Source organism: Microcaecilia unicolor, chromosome 1 (genome assembly GCF_901765095.1).
Source record: "Microcaecilia unicolor chromosome 1, aMicUni1.1, whole genome shotgun sequence".
Taxonomy (NCBI): domain Eukaryota; kingdom Metazoa; phylum Chordata; class Amphibia; order Gymnophiona; family Siphonopidae; genus Microcaecilia; species Microcaecilia unicolor.
Window position 1 is genome coordinate 498,452,031 of NC_044031.1, and position 21,053 is coordinate 498,473,083.

At 45.9% G+C, this 21,053-nt stretch overlaps 1 protein-coding gene across 3 annotated transcripts in view; it reads left to right on the plus strand.

The window, feature by feature from the left end:
- Nucleotides 1-20,619, plus strand: part of SDCBP (syndecan binding protein) — a 129,069-nt gene extending 108,450 nt beyond the window's left edge. For all 3 annotated transcript variants that reach the window (XM_030214767.1, XM_030214760.1, XM_030214752.1), the window contains exons 8-9: nt 15,115-15,206; nt 19,986-20,619. In XM_030214767.1, the coding sequence (XP_030070627.1) occupies nt 15,115-15,206; nt 19,986-20,040 (147 nt within the window). In that variant the 3' untranslated portion in view covers nt 20,041-20,619. The remainder of the gene's footprint in view (nt 1-15,114; nt 15,207-19,985) is intronic.
- Nucleotides 20,620-21,053: the final 434 nt, after the last annotated feature.

Sequence of the window (21,053 nt, forward strand, 5' to 3'; positions counted from 1 at the left end):
AAAGGGATCTAGGCGGCGTCATTGATGATACGTTGAAACCGTCTGCTCAGTGTGCAGTGGCGGCTAAGAAAGCAAATAGAATGTTAGGTATTATTAGGAAAGGAACGGAAAACAAAAATGAGGACATTAAAATGCCTTTGTATCGCACCATGGTGCAGCCGCACCTCGAATGTTGTGTTCAATTCTGGTCGCCGCATCTCAAAAAAGATATAGTGGAATTCAAAAAGGTACAGAGAAGGGTGACAAAAATGATAGAGAGGATGGGAAGACTTCCCTATGAGGAAAGGGTGAAATTTCTAGGGCTCTTCAGCTTGGAGAAAAGACGGCTGAGGGGGGGGATATGATTGAAGTCTATAAAATAATGAGTGGAGTAGAACTTGTAGACATGAATCGTTTGTTTATTCTTTCCAAAAATACTAGGACTAGGCTTGCGATGAAGTTACAAAGTAGTAAATTTAATAAAAATTGGAGAAAATGTTTCTTCACTCAACGTGTAATTAAACTCTGGAATTCGTTGCCAGAAAATGTTCTAAAGGAAAAGTCCATAGACCATTATTAAATTGACTTGGGGAACATTCACTGCTTATTTCTGGGATAAGCTGCATAAAATGTATTGAACGTTTTTGGGATATTGCTAGGTATTTGTGACCTGGATTGGCCACTGTTGGAAACAGGATGCTGGGCTTGATGGACCTTTGGTCTGTCCCAGTGTGGCAATACTTATTTACTTATGGTGAGGCTGACGTCGGTGCCGGGTTAATTGGTAGAGACTATTATAAAGAACAAAATTACAGAGCATATTCAAAAGCATGGATTAATGAGACAAAGCCAACATGGATTTAGTGAAGGGAAATTTTGCCTCACCAATCCCCTACATTTCTTTGCAAGGGTGAACAAACATGTAGGTAAAGGTGAGCCGATCAAAATTGTGTATCTGGATTTTCAAAAGGCGTTTGACAAACTACCTTATGAAAGACTTCAGAGGAAATTGGAAAGTCATGGGATAAGAGGTAGTGTTCTATTGCAGATTGAAAACTGGTTAAAGGATAGAAAACAGAGAGTAGTGTTAAATGGTCAGTATTCTCAAATGAAGGATAGATAGTGGGGTTCCGCAGGGGTCTATGTTGGGTCGCTGCTTTTTAACATATTTATAAATGGTCTAGTGAGGTAATTAAATTTGCTGACAACATAAAGTTATTCAAAGATGTTAAATCGCAAGAGGATTGTGAAAAATTGCAAGACGATCTTACGAGACTGGGAGACTGGGCATCTAAATGGCAGATGACGTTTAATGTGAGCAAGTGCAAAGTGATGCATGTGGAAAAGAGGAACCTGAACTATAGCTACGTGATGCAAGGTTCCACGTTAGGAGTCACAGACCAGGAAAAGGATCTAGGATTCATTGTTGTTGATACATAGTAACATAGTAGATGACGGCAGAAAAAGACCAGCACGATCCATCTAGTCTGCCCACGATAAACTCATATGTGTATACCTTACCTTGATTTGTACCTGTCTTTTTCAGGGCACAGACCATATAAGTCTGTCCAGCAGTATTTCCCGCCTCCCATCACCGGCTCCGGCACAGACCCCGTATAAGTCTGCCCTCGCCTATCCTAGCCTCTCAACCACCAACCCCTCTTCACCCTGCCACCCAATTTCAGCTAAGCTTCTGTGGATCCATTCCTTCTGCACAGGATTCCTTTATGCCTATCCCACGCATGTTTGAATTCCGTTACCGTTTTCATCTCCACCACCTCCCGCGGGAGGGCATTCCAAGCGTTCACCACCCTCTCTGTGAAGAAATACTTCCTGACATCTTTCCTGAGTCTGCCCCCCTTCAATCTCATTTCATGTCCTCTCGTTCTACCGCCTTCCCATCTCCGGAAAAGATTCGTTTGCGGATTAATACCTTTCAAATATTTGAACGTCTGTATCATATCACCCCTATTTCTCCTTTCCTCCAGAGTATACATGTTCAGGTCAGCAAGTCTCTCTTCATACGTCTTGGAACGCAACTCCCATACCATTCTCGTAGCTTTTCTTTGCACCGCTTCCATTTTTTTAACATCCTTCGCAAGGTACGGCCTCCAAAACTGAACACAATACTCCAGGTGAGGCCTCACCAACGTCTTATACAGGGGCATTAAAACCTCCTTTCTTCTGCTGGTCACACCTCTCTCTATACAGCCTAGCAACCTTCTCGCTATGGCCACCGCCTTGTCGCACTGTTTCATCGCCTTCAGGTCCTCAGATACTATCACCCCAAGATCCCTCTCCCCGTCCGTGTCTATCAGGGTCTCCCCACCTAACACATACGCCTCCCTTGGATTTCTACTCCCTAAGTGCATCACTTTGCATTTCTTCGCATTGAATTTTAATTGCCAAATGTTAGACCATTCTTCCAGCTTATTCAGATCTTTTTTCATGTTTTCCACTCCCTCCGGGGTGTCCACTCTGTTGCAAATCTTGGTGTCATCCGCAAAAAGGCAAACTTTACCTTGTAACCCTTCGCAATGTCACTCACAAATATATTGAATAGAATGGGCCCCAGCACCGATCCCTGAGGCACTCCACTACTCACCTTTCCCTCCGAGTGAACTCCATTTACCACCACCCTCTGGCGTCTGCCCGTCAACCAGTTCCTAATCCAGTTCACCACTTCGGGTCCTATCTTCAGCCCTTCTAGTTTATTCAAGAGCCTCCTGTGGGGAACCGTGTCAAAAGCCTTGCTGAAATCTAAGTAGATTACGTCCATAGCACGTCCTTGATTTAATTCTCCTGTCATCCAGTCAAAGAATTCAATGAGATTCGTTTGGCACGATTTCCCTTTGGTGAAACCATGTTGTCTCGGATCTTGCAACTTATTGACTTCCAGGAAATTCACTATCCTTTCCTTCAGCATGGCTTCCATTACTTTTACGGCAGCACAGAAAGCAAATAGAATGTTAGGTATTAGGAAAGGAATGGAAAATAAAAACAAGGATGTTGTAATGCCTTTGTATCACTCCATGGTGCGACTGCACCTTAAATATTGTGTGCCGTTCCGTTCACAGCATCTCAAAAAAGATATAGTGGAATTAGAAAAGGTACAGAGAAGGGCAACAAAAATGAGGAAAGGCTGAAATGGCTTGGGTTCTTCAGCTTGGAGAAAAGACAGCTGAGGGGAGATATGAAATATTTATTTATTTATTTATTGCATTTGTATCCCACATTTTCCCACCTTTTTGCAGGCTCAATGTGGCTTACATATTGCCGTTACGGCGTTAGCTGATTCCGGTCTGAACAAATACATGGTACGAATGAATACAAGGTGATGTGGTAGATAAGGTACATGTAAGGTAGGTATAGTTGGGGGAACTTAGGGGGGGGAGAGTCAGGTAATGTCCTTTACATTCTTTGGTTGCATTGTGTCGCAGGTGTCCATGTATTTTTATGTTGGGTCGGTGAAATCCTCTGACACCTTCACCCCAAGATCCCTCTTCTGAGCAAAATTTACCAATCTGCCGCATCCTATCCGGTACATCTCTTTTGGATTTCTGCACCCCAACTACAACACTCTGCATTAACTGCCAGACCCTTGCCTATTCTTCAAACATTTGGAGATCCCTTCTCGTGGTTTCTACTCCCCTCAGGGTATCCATTTTATTGGCTGTCTTTGTGTCATCCTCAAAAAGACAAACTTTTCCTTCTAACCCTTCAGCAAAGTCTCTCACAAATATATTAAACAGAATCTGCCCCAGCACTGACGCCTGAGGCACTCCACTGCTCACCTCACCTTCCTTTCTTCCAAGCAGATTTCAGTTACCACCACCCTCTTGTTGTCTTTTGGTCAATCAGTTTCCAATCCAGTTCACAACTTTGGGTTCCAAGTTCAGCCCTCTCAGCTTATTCACAAACCTTCTGTGAGGGACTGTATCAAAGGCTTTGCTGAAATCCAAATAGATTACATCTAGCACATATCCTTCATCCAGTTCGTTGGTCACCCAGTCAAAGAAGTCGATCGGATTCGTTTGGCAGGATTTTCCTTTGGTAAAGCTGTGTTGCCTCAGATCCTGAAACTTGTTGGATTCTAGAAAGTTAACTATCTTTTCCTTTAGCAGTGGCTCCATTATTTTTCCTACCACAGATGTGAGGCTTTCTGGCCTGTAGTTTCCTACTTCTTCCCTGTCTCCGCTTTTGTGAAGAGGGACCATGTCTACTCGTCTACAATCCTTTGGAACCTCTCCTGTCTCTAAAGATCTATTCAATATATCCTTAAGAGGTCCCACCAGTACTTCTGTAAACTACTACTACTACTACTACTATTATTTAGCATTTCTATAGCGCTACAAGGCATACGCAGCGCTGCACAAACATAGAAGAAAGTCAGTCCCTGCTCAAAGAGCTTACAATCTAATAGACAAAAAATAAATAAAGTAAGCAAATCAAATCAATTAATGTGGACGGGAAGGAAGAGAGGAGGGTAGGTGGAGGCGAGTGGTTACGAGTCAAAAGCAATGTTAAAGAGGTGGGCTTTCAGTCTAGATTTAAAGGTGGCCAAGGATGGGGCAAGACGTAGGGGCTCAGGAAGTTTATTCCAGGCGTAGGGTGCAGCGAGACAGAAGGCGCGAAGTCTGGAGTTGGCAGTAGTGGAGAAGGGAACAGATAAGAAGGATTTATCCATGGAGCGGAGTGCACGGGAAGGGGTGTAGGGAAGGACGAGTGTGGAGAGATACTGGGGAGCAGCAGAGTGAATACATTTATAGGTTAGTAGAAGAAGTTTGAACAGGATGCAAAAACGGATAGGGAGCCAGTGAAGCGACTTGAGGAGAGGGGTAGTATGAGTAAAGCGACCCTGGTGGAAGATGAGACGGGCAGCAGAGTTTTGAACCGATTGGAGAGGGGAGAGGTGACTAAGTGGGAGGCCAGCAAGAAGCAGATTGCAGTAGTCTAAACGAGAGGTGACAAGGGTGTGGATGAGGGTTTTGGTAGAGTGCTCGGAAAGAAAGGGGCGGATTTTACGGATGTTGTAAAGAAAGAAACGACAGGTCTTGGCAATCTGCTGGATATGAGCAGAGAAGGAGAGAGAAGAGTCAAAGATGACCCCAAGGTTTCGAGCTGAGGAGACAGGGAGAATGAGAGAGCCATCAACAGAAATAGAAAACGGGGGGAGCGGGGAGGTGGGTTTGGGGGGGAAAATGAGAAGCTCAGTATCCTGGGATGTATCCCATCCAGCCCCATAGCTTTGTCCATTTTCAGATTTTCAAGCTGTTTATGAACGCTTTCTTCTGTGAACGGCTCAGTATCCACTCCATTCCCAGATATTCCCTTGCCAGTCGACCGCGGTCCTTCTCCAAGATTTTCTTCCATCATCACCTTCCATATAACTATTCTCAGCATCCTTCAGTCTTACAATCTCATTCTTATCTTTCCTCCTTTTACCCAACATATCTGAACAAGGTCTTGTCACCTCTTCATCTTTAGAGGTCCCCCTCTTCTGGTCACCATTTTGGAAAGTGCTTGACTTCTATTGCAGCTTGTTTCCAGCTCTTTTGGTTACTGTTTTGGAAAGTGCTTGACTCCTGTTGCAGCTTGTTTCCAGCTTAACAACTGGGTTCCTGATGAAGGTTTGAAACTGAGCTCTGTAGAGCCAGCAGTTGGATAGCTTTGCTATCTGTGTTTTCTGAACCCCTGCTTGGTTTTCAGATGTGAAAGATTCTGATTGTTTCTTGAATGAAACCTCTTTTGCCCTTATTTTTTCAGCTACTTGTTTGGAGAAACTTCTAGGCTTCCTGTTTCTTTATCTTTACTTTTGTGGTGTAAAGATCAGTTGACATAGCAGCTTTCAGCTTGGACCACTGTGCTTCCACTTCACTTCGTGCCATCAGCTCCTTCAGGTATTCCCCTATAGCTCTGAAATTTCTCTTGAAAGACAGTTTGCTGCTTATGGATTACTGATAATGTTAGATATTTAATTGTCTATTATATTCTCCCTGTTCCTTTATCTAGGGTATACACTTAGGTATAGACTTAGACAAATTTGGGTAACTTTCTAGATTCTCTAGTCTTTCTAGATCCTTTCTGGGATAAAGCATCCAAGAGAGAACAGATTACTCCTGTATGAGGTATTATCACCACCTACTCGGGCCCCCCCCCCCCCCCCCCGGAATCCCTTTAAACTGGTTATACCTCTCCTTGTTCACCTCTGCATCCTACTGATGCTGGCTACTGTTTCAGTAAGACACAGAATTTGTGAGGACCTGCTACATCTTGGTGTGGATTAGTGTGCAGAGGTATTTCATGATTGCATTTTACTTTGTAACAGGAGAAAGCAGGGAAATAAAGCCTTAACAGATCTGATTTTGCTGAAAAACATTGAACAGGCTAAAAATTGTTTTAATATTTTTACTCTTTATCAGGATTTATATTGTGCATCAAAGAACACCTTGTACAGAGTAACATAGGGGTCCTTTTACTAAGCTGCATCCATTTTTTTAAAATTATAGCATGAGCACTTACCACCACCCACTTTGTAGGCAATAAGGGTATTCCTTCACTAACCAGTTAGTGTGCGTTAATGTAACTGTACTAACTGTTTAGAGCAGGAATGCCCACACTCTGCCCCTGGCATGAACCCTAAAAAAATTTAGTGCACACAGATTTGGCAGTTATTGCAGGACGCCGGAATACATCCTGTGGTATGCCATTTTAAATTGCTTTAGACACATGTTAGTGCCTAATGCAGCTTAGTGAAAGAGCCTCATCCTATATAATAATTTTCACCTCCAACAGGATGTGCTTGGGACCCTGCCTGCCGGAAGTGGTCTGCTAGGCAGGCATGCACTGACCTCAGTGACATCAGTGACAGACAATTTGGCAAAGCAAAACAATGAGTGCTGGCCATTAGGACACAGGGTTGATAGGAGAGTTTTAAAAGACTGAAGGAACCGAAAGTGTTAAATGGGGGGAGGGGGGGAGTTCTGAACGACTGAAAGACATGAACATTTGGGAAATGAAAACAATCTGAATGCTGGCCATTAGGACACAGGGTAGATAGGAGAGTTTTAAAAGACTGAAGGAAACGAAAGTGTTTATACTGCAGAAGGGGGGGGGGGGTGAGTTGTGAATGACTGAAAGACATGCAAATTTGGGACAGGAAAACAATCTCAATGCTGGCCATTAGCACACAGGGTACATAGGAGAGTTTTAAAAGACTGAAGGAACCAAAAGTGTTTGGGGGGGGGGGGGGGGGGGGGGCAAGTTCTGAATGAATGAAAGAAATGAAAATTTACGAGAGGAACACAATCTGAATGCCGGGCATTTGTACACAGGGTAGATAGGAGACTTTTTTTAAAAAATGAAGGACGTGAAACTATTACATCTTGGGGGAGGGGTGAGGAGGAAAGCGGTGGGGTATCCTGATACTGGGCATTAGGGCCACGGGGGTACATAGACTTTTGAAAGCCTTAAGGAACCCAAAGTGTGGGAAGGAGGAGGAAAAGGAGGGGAGGGAACGGGGTGAGGGGCATTAGGAACAGGGGAGGGGGCCCTGTCACATACTCTCATTCTCACGCACACACTGTCACACACCCGCACATTCACTCTGCCTCTCTCTCTCAAACATACACACTCCCAGGAAAACCTTGCTAGCGCCCGTTTCATTCGTTCCAGAAACGGGCCTTTTTTACTAATAGATAATAAACTGAAGAAAAAATAAGTTTCTAATCCATTTGTCTTGCTAATGTAATTGAGAAAAAGAAGTGTTTGAACTAAGGCTGTTCTGAATATTTGCATTCATATTCGATTTGGTTCAGCCACAAGTATATTCGTATTTGGCCAAATAGTAATTTAAATTCAAATACAAATAGTCCGGGCCTGTACTGTGCTAAATTCTACTGAAATAAACACTTCATCTCTGATTTCCTGTTGCTTCTTTTATTGTTTGTTAAAGCTGAATGCCCGTTATTTGTATTCAGTATTTGGCCGAATAATATTTTTTCATTATTCATATTTGACCAAATAGTATAAAATACTTTCTCCGAGGACAAGCAGGCTGCTTGTTCTCACTGATGGGTGACGTCCGCGGCAGCCCCTCCAATCGGAGATCTTCTCTAGCAAAGACATTTGCTAGCCCTCGTGTGCGCACGTGCGACCGTGTTCCTGCCCGAACTCGCTCGTGTTCGTCAGTCTTCTTTTTTCCACGCTCGGGACGGCTGTGTTTACTGTCGTTCTGTGCCCTGAGGAGACCCTCGCGCTTTTCTTGCGTCCTTCCGTTTCGGAAGTCTTCTTTATTTTATAGTTCGTGTGTTCTTAAAAAAAAAAAGAAAACTCTCCTTTATTTTCGAGTTGTTTTTCCCGTACAAGTTTCCTTTCGCTTTTGGTAGCGGCCCTATTGGCCGCCCGCACGGGTTTTCTCACTTTTTATTTTTGGTGACTTTGCCATCATCGCGAACTTTGATTTTGCCGGCGTAATTTTTCCGCCTATATCATCGAAGCCTCCCAGCGGCTTCAAGAAGTGCACCCAGTGCAACCGGGCTATCTCGCTCACTGATAAGCACGCTTCGTGCCTTCAGTGTCTGGGGGCTGGGCACCGTCCTCAGGCCTGTACTCTCTGTTGTTTATTGAAAAAGAGAACTCAGGCGGCGAGATTGGCCCAGTGGAACATTCTGTTCGAGGCCTCGCCTGGTGTTTCGACGGTCTCAATATCGAGGTCATCGGCCGGTGCATCGACTTTGGCGGTACCGAGGTCATCGACCGGTGCTCCAGCGTCTACGGTACCGAGATCATCGTTGGTACTGATGTCGTTGGAGGGTGCCTCTTCGTCCGGAGTGCAGGTGAGGGCTGTCCATTCCCCTGCTGGTGGCGGTGAGCCCTCGAGTAGATCTCCCCCTGCCTCGAGGGCTCCTGTGGTACAGCCCCCCCGAGGAAGAGGCGCTTGGATTAGACGTCCTCCTCTTCGGTACCGGGAGGTTCCGGTGACATGCTTCGTGTGAAGGCAAAGAAGCATCGGCACCGGTCACCTTCCCGTCGTGGTACCGAGAGCTCTGGGTCGCCGAGGGAGTCGGCACCCACTAGGCATCGATGCCGGGAGGACCTCTCACCCTCCACTCAGGAGGTGTCGATGCGCTCTACCCTGGACAGCCCGGTACCTCCTCCGAGCCCCGAGCAGATTGAGTTCGTAGCCTGTAACGGACTCCCAACCTTCCTCGACAGCCGCTCTAAGCGAGAGCCTCAGGGCCATCCTTCCAGGGATCCTGGAGGAGCCGTTGCGCCCTTCTCCGGTACCGGGGGTGCTTGCGCCGCCGGTGCCGTCGAGTGAGGCGACGGCTGGCCCCTTGCTCGTCGTGAGGTCTCCAGTGCTGGTACCGCTGCCTCCCAAGCAGACTCTTCGACGTCGATGGAGGGACCTTCATCGCCGCCGATCCGGGAGTCTACTTCTCAACATTCCCACCGTGGCCGTGTGTCTGTGGTGTTGAGGCGGGCACGGCTTCGGACAGAGGTTCATGAACTAGTGTCCGACACCAATGGTAAGGCCTCGTGGGAGGCAGAGGAATACGTCAGATATTTCTCAGATGAGGAGTCTGACGGTCTTCCTTCTGATCCTACTCCCTCCCCTGAAAGCTTTTTTTTTTGTTTTTTTTTGTTACATTTGTACCCCGCGCTTTCCCACTCATGGCAGGCTCAATGCAGCTTACATGGGGCAACGGAGGGTTAAGTGACTTGCCCAGAGTCACAAGGAGCTGCCTGTGCCTGAAGTGGGAATCGAACTCAGTTCCTCAGTTCCCCAGGACCAAAGTCCACCACCCTAACTCCTCCACTTCAATTGCAGATTATATATGGTGTATGCGTGTGTAACCACTTAAAACCCGAGAGTCTATCTTTCACGGCCTTTGTCCGCGAAATGTCTACGGCAATTCCCTTCCCTGTGGTTACGGAGGATGAGCCAAGGGCTGAAATGTTTGAGCTTTTGGACTATCCTTCGCCACCTAAGGAGTCGTCCACAGTACCCATGCATCATGTCTTCAAGAAGACACTGGTGGAGAACTGGGCGAAGCCGCTAACTAATCCCCACATTCCCAAGAAGATTGAGTCCCGGTATCGGATCCATGGGGACCCTGAGTTGATGCGGACTCAGTTGCCTCACGACTCTGGGGTTGTGGATCTGGCCCTTAAGAAGGTCAAGAGTTCTAGAGAGTATGCTTCGGCGCCCCCGGCAGAGACTCTAAAACCTTGGATTCTTTTGGGAGGAAGGCCTACCATTCCTCAATGCTCATAGCCAAAATCCAGTCTTACCAGCTCTACACGAGCATTCATATGCGGAACAATGTGCGGCAGTTGGCAGACTTGGTGGATAAGCTCCCTTCTGAGCAAGCCAAGCCTTTTCAGCAGGTGGTCAGGCAGCTGAAGGTGTGTTGTAAATTCCTGGCCAGGGGTGTTACGATACTTTTGATGTCGTGTCCAGGGCCGCTGCTCAAGATGTGGTGATGCGCAGACTCTCATGGCTGCATGCCTCAGACCTGGAAAATAGGATTCAGCAACGGATTGCAAATTCTCCTTGCCGGGGGGATAATATTTTTGGTGAAAAGGTCGAACAGGTGGTAGAGCAGCTCCACCAGCGGGACACCGCTTTCGACAAATTCTCCCGCCGGGCGCCTTCAGTATCTACCTCAACTGGTAGACGTTTTTATGGCGGAAGAAGGACTGTTACCTATTCTTCTAATAGGCATAGGTACAATCCTCCCTCTCGCCAGCTGCTGCCCAGGCCAAGCCCCAGCACGCTCGTTCTCGTCAACAGCGTGCGACTCAGCAGGCCTCTGCGGCTCCCCAGCAAAAGCAAAGGATGGGCTTTTGACTGGCTCCAGCAGAACATAGCCGAAATCAAAGTGTCTGTGCCGGACGATCTGCCAGTCGGGGGGAGGTTAAAATTTTTTCACCAAAGGTGGCCTCTCATAACCTCCGACCAGTGGGTTCTTCAAATAGGCTAGGATACTCCCTCAGTTTGGTTTCCAAGCCTCCAAATTGCCCACCAGGAGCTCAATCCTTCAGCTTCCAGCACAAGCAGGTACTTGCAGAGGAACTCTCCGCCCTTCTCAGTGCCAATGCAGTCGAGCCCGTGCCACCTGGGCAAGAAGGGCTGGGATTCTATTCCAGGTACTTCCTTGTGGAAAAGAAAACAGGGGGAATGCGTCCCATCCTAGACCTAAGGGCCCTGAACAAATATCTGGTCCGAGAAAAGTTCAGGATGCTTTCCCTGGGCACCCTTCTTCCCATGATTCAGGAAAACGATTGGCTATGCTCTCTGGACTTAAAGGATGCTTACACTCATATCCCGATACTGCCAGCCCACAGTATCTTCGATTCCGTCTGGGAACGCGGCACTTTCAGTATTGTGTGCTACCCTTTGGTCTCGCCTCTGCGCCCAGGGTGTTCACAAAGTGCCTGGCTGTAGTAGCGGCGTCTCTACGCAGACTGGGAGTGCACGTGTTCCCTTACCTCGACGATTGGCTGGTAATGAACACCTCTGAGGCAGGAGCTCTACAGTCCATGCGGATGACTATTCGACTCCTGGAGCTACTAGAGTTTGTGATAAATTATCCAAAGTCCCACCTTCTTCCTGTTCAGAAACTCGAATTCATAGGGGCTCTGCTGGATTCTCAGACAGCTCGTGCCTACCTTCCGGAAGTGAGGGCCGACAATCTTCTGTCCCTTGTTTCCTGGGTACGAGTGTCCCAGCAGATCACAGCTCGGCAGATTTTGAGATTGCTGGGCCACATGGCCTCCACAGTGCATATGACTCCCATGACCCGCCTCCACATGAGATCAGCTCAATGGACCCTAGCGTCTCAGTGGTACCAAGCTGCTGGGGACCTAGAGGACGTAATCTTGCTGTCCATGAGTTTTCTTCAGTCCCTCCATTGGTGGACAGTTCGGCCCAATTTGACTCTGGGACGTCCTTTCCAAATTCCTCAGCCACAAAAGGTGCTGACGACGGATGCGTCTCTCCTGGGGTGGGGAGCTCATGTCGACAGGCTTCACACCCAAGGGAGTTGGTCCCTCCAGGAACAAGGTCTACAGATCAACCTCCTGGAGTTACGAGCGGTCTGGAACGCTCTAAAGGCCTTCAGAGATCGGCTGTCTCATCAAATTATTCAAATTCAGACTGACAATCAGGTTGCCATGTACTACTTCAACAAGCAGGGGGGCACAGGATCTCGCCCCCTGTGTCAGGAGGCCGTCAGAATGTGGCTTTGGGCGCGCCGGAACGGCATGTTCCTTCAAGCCACGTATCTGGCAGGCGTAAACAACAGTTTGGCCGACAGATTGAGCAGGATCATGCAACCTCACGAGTGGTCACTCAATTCCCGAGTGGTACGTGAGATCTTTCAAGTGTGGGGCACCCCCTTGGTGGATCTCTTCACCGCTTAAGTCAATCACAAGGTCCTTCAATTCTGTTCCAGACTTCAGGCCCACGGCAGACTGGTGTCGGATGCTTTGCTCCTGCATTGGGGGGAGGGCCTCCTGTATGCCTATCCTCCCATACCTTTGGTGGGGAAGACTTTGCTGAAACTCAAGCAGGATCGAGGCACCATGATCCTGATCGCTTCCTTTTGGCCGTGTCAGATATGGTTCCCTCTTCTTCTGGAATTGTCTTCCGAAGAACCGTGGAGATTGGAGTGTTTTTCAACCCTCATTACTCAGAACGAGGAGGCGCTTCTGCATCCCAACCTCCGGTCCCTGGCTCTCACGGCCTGGATGTTGAGAGCGTAGATTTTGCCTCCTTGGGACTCTGAGGGTGTCTCCAGGGTCTTGCGTGCTTCCAGGAAAGATTCCACTAAGAAGAGTTACTTCTTTCTATGGCGGAGGTTTGCCGTCTGGTGTGACAGCAAGGCCTGCTTGTCCTCGGAGAAAGCGAAAGCTACATACCTGTAGAAGGTATTCTCCAAGGACAGCAGGCTGATTGTTCTCACAAACCCGCCCACCTCCCCTTTGGAGTTGTGTCTTCCCTTGTCTTTGTTATTTACTGGACTGACGAACACGAGCGAGTTTGGGTGGGAATACGGTCGCGCATGCGCAGTGTGTGTGTGCGCGCGAGGGCTAGCAAACGTCTTTGCTAGAGAAGATCTCCAATTGGAGGGGCTGCCGCGGGTGTCACCCATCAGTGAGAACAATCAGCCTGCTGTCCTCGGAGAAAACTTTCTACAGGTATGTAGCTTTCGGTATTCGGTATAGTTCTAGTTTGAACTACAGTTCAAAACTTTATCACTAAAGTATAAGCAAATGTCTGAGACAGTATCCAATTTTCCTAGTGCAACAGTTATTTGGAATTCCAAAACTGTATTGGTGGATGAATAGTAAAATCAGGGCTAGAAAAATCCCTAAAATCAGAACATCTGGTACCTAAAATTGAAAAAAGCAGAAAATAAATGGAAAACAAGCAGGGAAATATTATTATACTAGTAAAAAAAAAAGTCCCGTTTGACACAAACAAAACGGGCGCTGGCAAGGTTTTCCTCAGAGTGTGTGTGAGAGTGACTGTGTGTGGAGAGAGAGAGAGTGAATGTGTGTGGCTGCGAATGTGTCTGTTAGAGAGTGTGTGCGAGTGCGTATGAGACACAGTGAGTGTGAGAGTGTTTCACACAGATAGAGTGTGTGTGCGATACACAGACTCTGTGAGATCGAGAGTGTGTGAGATTGAGAGTGACTGTGTGACATATAGAGAGTGAATGTGATACAGTGTGAGACATAGCGTGTGTTGTAGACAGTGTATGAGAGTGAGAGAGACACTGACTGTGAGAGAGAGAGAGATTGTGTGTGTGACAGAGATACCTTCCCCCCTCCCTCTCTGTGTTCGCAGGACCCCTCCCCCTCCTCTCAGGTCCACCTCTCCTCTCGGGTCTCTGCATCCCCCTTCCCCCCTTCGTCTGTGCTCTCAGGACCCCCTCCCCCCCTCCGTTTCTGGTCTCAGGACCCCTTCCGCCTCCGTGGTCTCAGGCCCCTCCCAAAGTCGCAGCCGCTCACCCCTCCACCCTCCCCCCCCCAGGCTGCCACCGCTCCTTCCCCTCCCCCCCCCCCCCAAGTTTGCCACAAGGTGCGTTTTATTATATAGGATGGGAATGAAGGGGTTAAAACTTCAGCCTGTATTGGTTTGAGAATGCTAATAACACGTGCGCTTCCTCTCATTCTTTTGCTATATAATGAAGCTTGACTTTGTCTCTAAACATAAATTGCAGAATGGAAAACATCATTGTTCTTTTTGTTGTTGTTGAATGTATGTTTTTCCGGATTCTACTGTCTGCCATAACTCTTGCTTAGCCTTGGACTACAGTGGAGACAGCTGTGCAGGACCCCCTCTTCCAACCCCCTCCCCATGTTTCTTCAAAAACAAAACAAAAAAAAAAAAGAAAACCTGCAAAAATGCTTTTAAAAAGGAAGCGGGGCACCGCAGGCAGCCATCGGCTGTCAGCTGTGCATCCGCTCCTTCTCTCACGTTGCTGCGCTCCTCCGGGGTTCAACTCCAGGGGCAGTGACGTGAGAGGTGAGAGGAGAAGCGGATGCAGAGCTGACAGCCGATGGCTGCCTGCGGTGCCCCGTTCCCTTTTTAAAAGCTTTTTTGTAGGGTTTTTTTTTTTGTTTTGTTTGTTTTTGTACAGGCCGCGTCGGACGGAGGGAGCGACCTGTGGTGGATGGTTGAGCAGTGGCTGCGTTGACTTTGGGGGGGGGGGGGTGTGGCGAAGGGAGGATACTGCGCCTCCAACGTTCCAATGGGACGTCATCTCTCTGTATAAAACGCACCTCCAACGTGTCAAATAGGGTGAGCGATGCGATTCGGTGAGTGCCATTGCTCCGCTCTCGACGACATCACGTTGTGACGCAAGGGCGGGGCAGACACTCATGGGCAAAAAAGCGATCTACACAACTATATCTTCCGGGTTCAGGCTGCCTTCCAGCTTCATTAAAACGTTGGAGGTGCGTTTTATATAGAGAGATGAAACACATAAATAAGACAGACTTAAGCAAACAAAACAATAGGTTGGAAAAGTGACAAAAGTGTTTCTGACTAGTGTTAGTTATATAAGAATATTTACACCCCTGAGAAAAATGGCTTCTTTTGTTTGTTTCTCATCATAACAGGACTCCCAAATTGCTGACATTCTGGCAACAGCTGGAGGTGTGGTGACCATTACAGTTATGCCTTCCTACATCTATGAACACATGATAAAAAGGTAAGCTGTAGTGGAAGTAGCAGGGATAATACTTTAAAGATAATGAATTAGTGCCTACTATCTGGCTACTCATGAGGGTATTATGCAGTTTTGTTTCTTTAAAGTAGAAAAGGCCTGCTACAGTCCTTCATAGTAACATAGTAGATGACGGCAGAGAAAGACCTGTACAGTCCATCCAGTCTGCCCAACAAGATAAACTCATATGTTCTACTTTGTGTATACCTGACCTTGATTTGTACCTGCCATTTCCATGGCACAGACTGTAGAAGTCTGCCCAGCACTAGCCCTAGAGTTGCAAACTGGTATAAGGATGAGGGTATATATCACAAAGATTTTGGAGAGTATAGATGCTATATAGACTCAAAAATATCTCTCTCATGCTGGCACACAGTATTTTTGTTTATATAACTATTGTTCTGTGAAGTGCATTTAGAAAATTTGTTAAATTAAACAATTTCTTTTGAAAAAAAAAAGGGGAAAAAAGCCTCAGCAATAAGCCCAACCACCCACCCAAAGAAACGTTGCAAGCAACGTGGGTGGGGGGAGGAAAATCAACGGGCTGTTGTCTTCACATGCTCCAAAAAATCCCTTCTATTTCAAAGTGTATAATATAAAAATGCTGACTGCACAGAACTGACTTAAAGTGGATCCCCAAAATATATGAAAAATGGTTTTTTAATTTAGCTCATTTTTAAAGTCAAGCAGGCAATGTGCAAGTGGTCAGTCCGTCACACAAAGTGCTCAAGCATCAATACAGAGAACTATCCAGGTGTTGAGCTGCTAGGGCCTTCCCAAAAGATACTGACTACGGATGCATCCAACCTATAAGGAACTTATATAGATAGGTTTACACACAAAGGACTTGGTCCTTCCAGGAGATGTTCTCCATATCAGTCTCCTGGAATTGCAGGCAATATGGAATGCTCTAAAGGCTTAGAGATGTGGCAATGGGCTCTCAAGTTTGGCATGGTGCTCACAGCCACATTCCTAGCAGGGAAGGATAATTATCTGGCAGATAGGCTGAGCAGGATCATGTAACCACACACGTTGTCTCTCAATTTGAGCGTAGCCTGTGAACTCTTCGAGTGTGGGGCGGCACCTCAGTGGATCTCTTTTTCACTTATCTCAACAACAAAGTCCCTCTGTTCTGTTCCAGACTCAGATCAGAGACTAGAATGAGATGCCTTCTTCCTGCATTGGGGTGAGGGCCTCCTGTATGCATATCCTCCCATTCTTCTCGTAGGGAAGGCTTTGTTGAAACTCAAGTGTGGTTAGGGAAGCATGATTTTAATCACACCCTGCTGGCTGAGGCAGACCTGGTTCCCTCTGAAGATTCATGGAGAGTAGACTGTTTTCCGAGCTTCATCACACAGAACGAGGGATCCCTTCTGCATCCCAGTCTCCATGTCCTGGCCCTCTGTTGAAGGCGTAGAGTTTGCCTCCTTGCAGCTGCCTGAGGTTGTCTCCAGGATTTTGATGCCTTCTAGGAAAGATTCAGCTAAGAGGTGTTGTTATTATTATTAGCATTTGTATAGCGCTACCAGACGCATGCAGCGCTGAACACCTGACACAGAGAGACAGTCCCTGCTCATGTTACATATCAAATGAGGTTTGCCGTCTGGTTGTAAGTGCAAGGCCCTAGATCCACTATCTTGTCCTACACAAGAACTGCTTGAGTAACCTCATCCACCTCTCCAAGTCCGGTTTAAAGACCAACTCTGTAAGGGTTTACCTCTCTGTATTTAGTGCTTATCACCATCGGGTGGGGTTAGCAAGCCCATCTTTGCATAGCTACTAGTTGTTCACTTTATGCAAGGTTTGATGTTGACAAAGCCCCCTCTCAGACCTTCCATGTTGACTTGGAATCTGAATGTCATCTTCACCCAACCGATGAAAGCTACTTTTGAGCCACTAGATTCTGAAGTACCTAACTTGGAAGGTCTTGTTTTTGGTGGCAGTCACTTCAGCTCGCCCACGGCGAAAGTGCACTGCATACCTAGGACTGCAAGCGAGCCTTAGCCTTCTACCTGGAGCGGACTAAAGCCCATAGACAGTCCACCCAGCTTTTTATTTCTTTTGATCCCAACAGGAAAGGGACAGTCAATCGGTAAACACACTTTATCCAATTGGCTAGCAGATTGCATCTCCTTTACTTACACCCAAGCTGGGCTGACTCTTGAGGGTTTCATCACAGCGCACAATATCAAAGTCATGGCTACGTCAGTAGCCCACTTAAGATCAGCCTCCATTGAGGAGATATGCAAGGCTGCGATGTGGTCTTCAGGCATGCATTCAACATCTCATTACTACCTCAAGCAGAATACCTGATGTGACTGAAGAAATTGCAGAGTCATGGAATCGGAGGTAGGGTATTATTATGGATTAAGAACTGGTTGAAAGATAGGAAGCAGAGAGTAGGATTGCGTGGCCAGTATTCTCAGTGGAGGAGGGTAGTTAGTGGGGTCCCGCAGGGGTCTGTGCTGGGTCCGTTGCTTTTTAATGTATTTATAAATGACCTAGAGATGGGAATAACTAGTGAGGTAATTAAATTCGCCGATGACACAAAATTATTCAGGGTCGTCAAGTCGCAGGAGGAATGTGAACGATTACAGGAGGACCTTGCGAGACTGGGAGAATGGGCGTGCAAGTGGCAGATGAAGTTCAATGTTGACAAGTGCAAAGTGATGCATGTGGGTAAGAGGAACCCGAATTATAGCTACGTCTTGCAAGGTTCCGCGTTAGGAGTTACGGATCAAGAAAGGGATCTGGGTGTCGTCGTCGATGATACGCTGAAACCTTCTGCTCAGTGTGCTGCTGCGGCTAGGAAAGCGAATAGAATGTTGGGTGTTATTAGGAAGGGTATGGAGTCCAGGTGTGCGGATGTTATAATGCCGTTGTATCGCTCCATGGTGCGACCGCACCTGGAGTATTGTGTTCAGTACTGGTCTCCGTATCTCAAAAAAGATATAGTAGAATTGGAAAAGGTACAGCGAAGGGCGACGAAAATGATAGTGGGGATGGGACGACTTTCCTATGAAGAGAGGCTGAGAAGGCTAGGGCTTTTCAGCTTGGAGAAGAGACGGCTGAGGGGAGATATGATAGAAGTGTATAAAATAATGAGTGGAATGGATCGGGTGGATGTGAAGCGACTGTTCACGCTATCCAAAAATACTAGGACTAGAGGGCATGAGTTGAAGCTACAGTGTGGTAAATTTAAAACGAATCGGAGAAAATTTTTCTTCACCCAACGTGTAATTAGACTCTGGAATTCGTTGCCGGAGAACGTGGTACGGGCGGTTAGCTTGACGGAGTTTAAAAAGGGGTTAGATAGATTCCTAAAGGACAAGTCCATAGACCGCTATTAAATGGACTTGGAAAAATTCCGCATTTTTAGGTATAACTTGTCTGGAATGTTTTTACGTTTGGGGAGCGTGCCAGGTGCCCTTGACCTGGATTGGCCACTGTCGGTGACAGGATGCTGGGCTAGATGGACCTTTGGTCTTTCCCAGTATGGCACTACTTATGTACTTATGTACTTATGTACTGTCAATTTAGCCAGACAGACCTGAAAACATTTGGTGTCTAGGATCCATCTCCATCCTACAATCCTCCCACCTCTCCTTGGAGTTGAATTCTTTTAAACTGTTTTGTTACTGAGGGTCCCGTGCTTGTGCATTAGGCAGGAAGGTACTCGTGTATGTGTGGTGGGGCTGCTGCCAAACGCCTCAAAGTAAGAGCGCTGGGTAGCATCTGCACCGAACTTCGTCATGATGACGTCACCCAGATGTAAGAATACTTGTCCTACTGTCCTCAGAGATTATCTGCTACAGGCAAGTAACTTTGATAGCTTCCTCTCTTAATTTGTTATTCTGTGAGCATATAGCAAAAGGGGCTACTGTTGAGAGATTATTTTACTGTTAACCTGAGTTATAAGTAACTAGGGAGTCGATTCAAAGCAATGTAACCAGACAGAAATGGCACCTGGATGATTAAATCACTTGTGTAGAGCTATCTGCTGATATTCAGCAGTACTTAACCAGTTAGTACAACTGAATATCATCACAGACCATTAAAGTGAAAGCCAGATATCTTATGCACAGTGCGGGAGCAGAGTCAGTGTATATATGGTTAAATACTGATTTTCAGCATTTAACCCACTAATTTAAGCGACCATATTTAACTGCATAACAGTCAGTCCTATCTTTGTGGTGTTGCTTAGACAGTCAAGTGCTGAATATTGCACTTAACAGCATAAGAGAGTGCTGGCCACCCAAACCTGGGTATTCAGTCCTGGAGTTCGGACATAGCCCAGCATTGAATATCCAGGAATAATGGCAACAGCTAAAAACAAAACAAAATGCTTACCACCAACGGCTGAATATCTAGATCTTATAACATAAAATGGGACCTGTTCTAAAATAGCACAATTTGTGGTACAATAACCTGTCTTAATGATATCCCACTTGGATAACTTCCCCCTTAAATATTTACAAATAATCAAAACCAAAAATTACGTAAGTTTTATACAGTTGCAGTACACCCCACCCCACTAATGTTCCAATAAGCAGAACTTAAGCACCGGAGAATATGTGAAAGCAAACCCAAGAATGACTGGTTAAAACACAATACTTTCGAAATGGCAACTGGTTCCACAAGCAAGGATCTCTAACACAAATTTTCAAAAGTACTTTTCAAGTGATATGCTCTTATTGATTTTAAAAAGCATTTTGGAATGTGATACTTGGAGAATACTGATATATTTTTCTTCTTCAAACTTAGGATGGCTTCCAACATTATGAAGAGCCTGATGGATCATGCAGTCCCCGAGGTTTAAATGGGCTAAAGCATTCTGATGCAACAAGGACTTAGCCAGATTTGGGCTGCTTTTTATGCATCAGCTTTCACATTGCTGTGTATGAGCCTCCTTTTGAAACCAGGAATATAGTAAATGCTGCATTATAGCATTTTGCATGGCTGAGGATATTAGTGATGATACTCTGTAAACTGTAATGTTGCACTTCCTCTGCCTGTGACAAATCTGGAACCCTATAATGATTTACTAACTCCATTGCAATGAAAAAAAAATCAAGAATAATTCTAACATGTCTTCTAGTGCTACACTATTTATATTTTTGCTAAACTGAATAGCTATATCTTTCTGTTGTATTAGTGCTGCTTCTTCCAGCATATTAGTTTTGTATTTCAGTGATATTTTGTGCTGCCAGTTTACAAAAGAAGGAACAATATGCCTAATTTAAATAATCATTCCGTTAGTGATGATTAAGATACACAATTATGTTGTAATTGGACTCTTTGAAATGGTTTTATCTCTGTACTGCACTTGCATTCTACTGTTTCTCAATGTTAAAAGCATTGTACTACTCTAAAACCTAATACAAAAATGTAGACTTCAGATGTGTGATGACTTAATATATTGTTTATGAATTTAAACATATAGTTTAATTTACTTAGTCTTTAACCTTTGACTTCACCCAGTTAAAATGCTTTATGAAACAGCCTACACAGGTGTAGATTGTTAGGATTGTCTTTGGTCTACAAAGATTTTATGCAAGCATTTGAATGTATTCTCTGAAGTCAAACTCTCATAGTTTCTATTTTTTTTTTTTTTTTTTAAATAATTTTGGTACATCGAGCAAGTCATTTTCCTGTTAACATGGTAGCAGGCCACAAATCAGGCACTTATAATGCACTAGAGCTGAAATAAATTCTGAGGCTTCTTTATAATGTGTGGCAATCATGTTCCATATAATATCTTAATCTATTGGCTGAATAATTGAAGCACAGTTGGGATGAATAAAGAATAGGTCACCTGTATTTTGGCAGCTA